This window comes from Emydura macquarii, unplaced genomic scaffold (assembly GCF_026122565.2).
Source record: "Emydura macquarii macquarii isolate MOO-44397 ecotype Brisbane River unplaced genomic scaffold, CSIRO-AGI_Emac_v2 contig_1160, whole genome shotgun sequence".
Lineage (NCBI taxonomy): Eukaryota > Metazoa > Chordata > Testudines > Chelidae > Emydura > Emydura macquarii.
This window is the reverse complement of record NW_027131297.1, coordinates 10,777-18,121: the sequence shown is the minus strand read 5'-3', so window position 1 is coordinate 18,121 and position 7,345 is coordinate 10,777. Positions and strand designations below refer to the sequence as shown.

The following is a 7,345-nucleotide window of genomic DNA, read 5'->3' as shown; positions in this document are numbered from 1 at the left end:
TGCTCCATCAGAGCTGCATGAAGATGAATAGAAACAGGAGCTAGCCAGGAGCTTGAACTGGTGGGTAGGCTGCTCTTCTTCACTCCCAATGACCGTAGGGCCTGCTGAAGCAGGGCTGCCCTTCACTTAGGCTAACTGAATTTAGTAAGCTAAGAAAATTCCTAAACAAAATTCTGTTTAAGAGCAGTTAACATTGACTTAATATTAGTAATTTAAGGAAGGAGGAATAAGAACTTCTTCAGGCTAATTATTACTGTTCCCTCTGTAGACATGTTTTCAGGCTAGTCAATGGAACAGCACAACTTCACCTCCACAGTGACAGAATTTGTCCTCTTGGGCCTCACTCAGAGTCCTGAGCTGCAGCGATGCCTCTTCGTCATCTTCTTCATAGTCTATGTGACAACCTGGCTGGGAAACTTCACCATCATCATCACAGTGATCACCAACCGTGAGCTCCACACCCCCATGTACTTCCTGCTGGCCAACTTGGCTTTCCTAGATGTCAGTGACTCATTGGTCACTGCTCCAAAATTGCTGTCAGGTCTCCTCTCCCAGCCCACAACCATCTCATTCAAAGCGTGCATCCTCCAGATGTTATTCTTCCACTTCATCGCCGGTGCTGTGATTGTTGTTTTTGTGCTGATGGCTGCTGATCGGTATGTGGCCATCTATAAACCATTGCGATACTTGACTATCATGAACCAAAGTGTGTGCATGGGGCCGGTAGCAGGGGCGTGGCTGGGTGGATTGACTCACTCTGCTGTTCAGATTGGACTGATCCTCCAGCTTCCATTCTGTGGTCCAAACATCCTAGACAATTTCTACTGTGATGTTCCGCAGGTGATCAAACTGGCCTGCACTGACACCTACTTGGTCGAGTTGCTGATGGTCTCCAACAGTGGTATGCTCGTCATAGTAATGTTCATCATCCTGCTCATTTCGTACACCGTCATCTTAAGGAAGATAAAGAAACACGTCATGGACAGGAAGCGCAAGGCTCTGTCCACCTGTGGAACCCAGATCACAGTCGTGTGTTTACACTTCATACCCTCCATCTTCATCTACGCTCGGCCCTTCCGGAAATTCCCCATGGACAAGTTGGCCTCAGTCATTTTCACTGTAATCAGCCCAATGTTGAACCCTATGATCTACACGCTGAGAAACGCCGAGGTGAAAATGGCCATCAGAAGATTAATAAGCCGAATGCTGTCCTCAGGGAGGAAACTATTGTGACAGAGTTAGGCCTGATGGCTACAGGAGGGTAGTAGAGGGGGTCTATATTAGCCCCAGAATGAGCAAATCCCTGTTCCCTGGGTGATCCAGCTGGGGCTACTCTGGGGCAGTTGGGCCAATTAGGCCAGCTGAGGCCAATCAAGGAGCCTGCCCCAGTAGTTAAAAAAAAGCCTCCCTGTCAGGCAGACAGAAGAAGCTGGAAGGGAGTTAGGAGAGAGAGCGGAGCGGAGCGGAGCTGAGCTGAGCTGCTACAGGATTTGGAGCAACCACTGCCACATTGTAAGGCCCCAAAGGTACCAGAGACAATCGGGGGGGTACCTGTCTGGCTGCGGCCGGGGCCCAAGACACAGGCCCGAGGGAGAACCCCTCCCCACCCAGTTCTGGGAAGCAGACGGCGAGCAGTGGGGCCAAGGAGAGGCGACCCAGGGAAGGAGTAAGTCACGGACGTTTGAAGACTACTCCACACAGGGTCCCTGGGTCAGGGCCCGGGGCAGAGGGCAGGACCGGGTCCCCCCCTGCTCCCTCTCCTCCCGGTGCGCCGTGGCCGTGGCCGAAGAGGGCACCGTACCCACGAGAGGGCTAAACTAGCCGCCCGCGCCACACTATAAAGACAGAATTTATCTTGAATGATTTTTTTTCCATTTTGTAATAATTAGTCTACATGAAATTTCCATCAGATTAATATTTTTCATTCATAATTCCTATTTGTGATTTTAGGAAAAAATGCACTGGTCAACCTCTTAGCATGAAGTTTGTTATATATTCAGCTCCCAATTAAGTTATTAATTCCTTATGCATTCTACTTGACCCTGAACTGGGGATCTCTGCCATTTTCTCAATTGGAAGGCTTGCTCATACTTTATTTCTCCATGCTACTAATGTTAGTGGATCTGCCCTTCTCCAAACATGAGCACTCTCTGAACTGGTTACTAGCAATAATTGCAAATCAGCCCTTCCCTGAGTCAGTAACCAAGTTTCTGCTATAGTTTTTAAGATCTATAGGTGGCTTGAATTTAGTAATCTTGAAAGGTCTGTTTATTTTCTTCTAAAATGTTTTCTTATTTCTGTCTGATTATCTTATGGCATTGCCAGCATATAAACAGACAGGCCGCTATTCCTCCACATTTTCTCTAGTGGGTTTATGACTCCATTTATTATATATTTTCCTGAGCTTAAGTAGAGTGAATTACCATAGATGAAGTATTTGGTAACAATTTGTGTGGATAGTTACACAAATAGATGTGTATTTTAGCCTTCCTCTAGATTTTTCCCCACTCTTCCAAGTAATATCTGGTTTTAGATTCTTCCCCGTTTTTCCAAAAACGTGCTCTTGGCTTCTAGTTATGTCAGGAGCCATTCATTGTACTTGAGGGTCTCAGTCTATTTCAGGGATTCCCCACAGCTACCCCCATCTCCCCTCCTCTGTCTTCTTTTTCTATGGGTAATGCAGGATGTCAAGATGTTAAACTCTATAGGGAGGACTGGCAGAGATGAGATTGAGTTTTGTTAGGCTAAGGACTTTAATGGTGACATGAACCAGTTGTATGATCTATTGATAACTGCAGAAGTGGTTGTAGATATGGCTGGGCGAGTCATATGGCAGAATCATGTGGCCCACTTTTTATCGTCTTTTGGTTTCTGATTTTCCCCAAAATCAACAGCGTTCTGGCCATTGGAGCTGAAAACATTCCCTGGAATTTTGGAACTGATCAAATATGCTATTCAAAAGTTATCATATAATAGACAGACACAAAGACAGGGAAATGCCATCAAGTTGAGGGTAAGGCCTTCATAGGCTTGGGCAACCATGGGGAATCAGGCTCTTTGAGGTATATTTCCCATTATTTAATGGGTCCAACACAGTTAATATTCTACTAAAACTTGGGCTTCCTACACTGGGTTATAAAACTTGTAGTCGCAATTAAGCAAACAAAGGTATATTTGTGTTTCCCATGTGTGCTTTGGTTGTATTAATTTCTATAAATTCATTAATACAGCGTACATGGCTGATGGTTGTATGCCCTTTTCCTCATGTACTTTATATATGTCATTTGATGACACTCTGAATTTCTAGGTTATTTCTGCTTGGTGTAAATCAGAGAAGGGAAGTGGCTACCTCTTATCAGTATTAAATTTCACTTCCCAAATGTTGTTATGACACAAATGTTTCCTATTTGTGTTGGTCCAAACCTTTTAGGGAACAAAATAAATCAATGTGTTAAATTCTGTTAGAACCAGATGCCAACAGCTATATAGATTTTAAATTAATAGATTTAAGGCCAAAGGGACCAAGAGATCATATAATCTGACCTCGTTTATATCACAGACCATGAGATTTCACCTATTTACTGCTGGTCAACCTTTTCAAACCTTGCTGGGAGGATCAATTAATTTAAAAAGATTGGAAAAAAATTTGGAAATAGAATCATAGAATATTAGAGTTGGAAGGGACCTCAGGAGGTATTTAGTCCAACCCCCTGCTCAAAGCAGGACTAACCTCAGCTATATCATCCCAGCCAGGGCTTTGTCAAGCCTCAGCTTAAAAACCTCTAAGGATGGAGATTCCACTAAGTCCCTAGGTAACCCATTCCAGTGCTTCACCACCCTCCTAGTGAAAAACTTTTTTCTAATGTCCAACCTAGATCTCCCCAACTGCAACTTGAGACCGTTGCTCCTTCTTCTGTCATCTGCCACCACTGAGAACAGCCTAGCCCTATCCTGTTGTATGACATGGGAAAGAACCGGGCATGGTGACTGGATGCTATTTCCAGCTGAACTATCCAGAGAATTATTAAGTCATTTGCATCCTAACTATCCTGCTTATGCTTATTTTTCATTGTAGTTTAAGAAAGCAGATCAACAAACAGGGACCTATGCACAAGGTGCACTTGACAATCTCCTCTACAGACACCCTGTAGCTTCCCATACCCCAGTAACATCTGACGATTACTAAAGCAGTTTGCAGATGTCAGCTGACAAATACTGATGAGATATGCCTGCTCAAATACAGAAATGAATTATAAGCCCTGGTTGGGATGATTTAGTTGGGGTTAGTCCTGCTTTGAGCAGGGGGTTGGAGTAGATGACCTCCTGAGGTCCTGTCCAACCCTAATCTTCTGTGATTCCATAACGCCTTGATCCTTACACAGCACTTTTCATCAGTGGACCTCAGAATGCTTAACAAAGGAAGATTAGTATCATTATCATCATTTTATATATGGGGAAACTGAGGCACAGGGCGCAGCAGTGACTTGCCCAGCCTGTGGTCGAGCTGGGAATAGAACACAGATTTCCCAAGACTCTGTCCCACGCTCTGTCCATTAGGCCACACTGCCTCAAACAGCCTAGTCCCACTCAGCTACGAAGTGTCCTCACTATAAACGTGCAACTAATTCATACTAAATAATTTAGACTCTGGATGTGATTTTTTTAAAATTCAAAACATTTCTTGATGTTCAAAAGATTTCTTGATATCTTCATCATTTCTTCATGAAAAATGGCTGTTTCAACAAACAGGACGTTCCCTAGAGAGACATCTATTTTGAACTTCTTTTTTATTTTTTTTTGGACTACAATTTGGGGAAAAAAACAAACCAAAAAACCCAAACACCAGCCCATCTCACTGAAACCCTGCAGAATTTTCATTTTTTGCCATTTAAAAAAAAAAATTCTTTTTTTTTAAATGAAAACATGTCTTGAGTAAAAATATCCAAGATTTTCTTTTGGTTCATTTTGCAAAGACAAAAAAATCTGTCTCTTTAAGTGACTTGAACAAGAAGCTTGCACCACCAGGCACCCCAAATGCCCTTTGCCTGGTTGTGTATATGCAAAGCTATAGTAATTGTTCTTTTCCCAGTGACATGCAGTAATATGTACAACCCCGCTTGACTGTGCTCCTTTGGGTTTGCATTATGATAAAATCTTTAATTACATGAGAATAACAGTTGACTAAAAGGTCACCTGCGATTTCTCAAAGAATTTCCAAGGAGTGCCCAGTTCCCGATTTAATGGGAGGTGAGCACTTAACTCCTGTAAGCCTCTCTGAATATTCCCTCCTTAGTAACTGTAACATGAACAGGTACCCTTAACGCTGCCCTCTTGTGCATACATCTGCAAAACACTCGATAGTGGGTAAGCAGCTGGTGTATGGAGACCACTGCTTATCATGGTCACCCCACTGTTGTTTTACCACCCGTCTCTCATATCCATCTGTTGTCTCTACCCTTATACGGACATTATAAGCTATTTAATGAAAGACACCATCTTTTTGTCATGGGTGTGTACAGAGCCTAGCACAGAGGGATTGGCACTTGGTGAGACCTCAATAAAAATAAACAATAGTAATTAACACACATTATGCTGCAATCGTTAATGAGATGATCATGCCCGGTTCATTCCCATGTTATACAATAGAATCTGATTGGGCAGTATTAAGTCTGCTGCAGGTCAGATTAGTCACCAAAAGCTGACACCAAACCAATGTTCCCCATTGCCCAAGGTGACATAAACCCATTGGCGTCTGTTATCATTCTTACAAAACAAGTATATTGTGGTAGCCCCTAAAAACCACAGCCTTGGTGCAAGGCACTGTACAAAGATATTGTAATAGGCTGGCCTGCCCCTTTAAGGTCCAGGGGCCCTGTGACAGTTGGGAAGGGGCCAGGGATCCCTCTAAAGGGGTCTGTGGAGAAGAGCTGTAGGAAGCAGAGTAGCCCCTGCCCTGGAGCAGCGAGATGAAAATAGACACTAGGTCAGCATTACAAAGGGGTGCAGGCATCGGAAGAAGCTGATAGGCGCCTAGTGGAATTTACAGTAGTACCTAAGCAGGGTAAGTGCCTAACTCCCCTTGGATGGCAACAGGACTTTGTCATGAGCTTTGATAAATCCCACTAGGCGCCCGTCTCCATCTTCAGGTGCCAAAATCCATTTGTAATCCTTGCCCACAGATAACACAGAAGCTGGCCTGGAGCCAGGGAACTCTGGGGGAGAACCCAGGGCCTGTGGCAGGCCGGGGTGTCAGACTAGAGGATCATAATGGCTTTAAAATCAAGCCACTGATAAACTTTTGCCTCTGGGCCTCTGCTTCTGAGCCGTGCAGGGCTCCAGGGAATGAGTCCCACTAGCCCTTAGCAAACAGACGTGGATAAATTGCCTCCCCGGCAGCATCGCTCCTTTAATGTCAGTGCAGCTCACAGCCAGCTACACACAGCTCATCTGCGGAGAGTGGCAGATCTGAGTCTGGTTCTGCCAGGACAGTCCTAGAATGAGGGGAAAGGATTCTCAGATAGCTGTGCCTTCAGCTTCTAGATTCTGGTTTAGAGATAGATATTGATCAAAGAATCCTGGTGCTGGATGACTGGATGCATCACCTGTTGGGGAAAAATCCACAAAGACCAGTACAGTAAGTTCACTATTTCAATTAAATGTTGGGGGTTCAAAATACAGAGGAAATTCAGATGATAAATATGAATTGCTATATGAACTCACGAAGACTTTTACTCTCAGATACCTGCTGCTGATTGGAATTTTTCCACCCTTCCGGAAAATTTTGACTTCTCATTGAGAACCCAAAATCCTTTCCTTTTTCTTTTAAGTTTTGGCAACTGAAAACTTTCTGCTGAAAACTGGAGTGTTTTTAAATCCCAAAACCAAAAACATTTTGTTTTTGAGTTTTCAGTTTCTTTACAAAACAATCCCAAAAAGTTGGAGAAAAGCAGACAGATTCTGAGATTTGTTGTTTAGCTGAAAACCCAATCCCCATTAAGAACAATGCAGCTGAAAATTTCCACCCAGCCTTAAACTTTAAATAAAATTGGGAAACATTAAGATTTCTTGATTTCAAATCCATTTATTCTATTGCATCTGTGTGATTTCTCTTTCAAAGGGATAGTTGCCAGGACCTAACAAGTGAATAACTAGTAAAATTGATAGAGCATACAAATATTTTATATGGACTAGCTCCTTTAAACGCTTGGTTAGCGCTGAACCAAGCAGCAAACGCCTGTCTATCCTGACCCCTTTCAAGGAGAAATAGGAGCTCATGGGGAACAGAATTATCTCTTGGCTGAGCTCCAGACTGTTGCTGACTGAGCGTAGAAGGGTGTGCAGAACG

General features: G+C 43.6%; 1 protein-coding gene across 1 annotated transcript; it reads left to right on the top strand.

Moving 5' to 3' along the window:
• Positions 1–288: 288 nt before the first annotated feature.
• Positions 289–1,233, top strand: LOC137152297 (olfactory receptor 4D9-like). The gene has a single exon (XM_067546830.1). The coding sequence runs from the start codon at positions 289–291 to the stop codon at positions 1,231–1,233; it is 945 nt and encodes a 314-aa protein (XP_067402931.1).
• Positions 1,234–7,345: the final 6,112 nt, after the last annotated feature.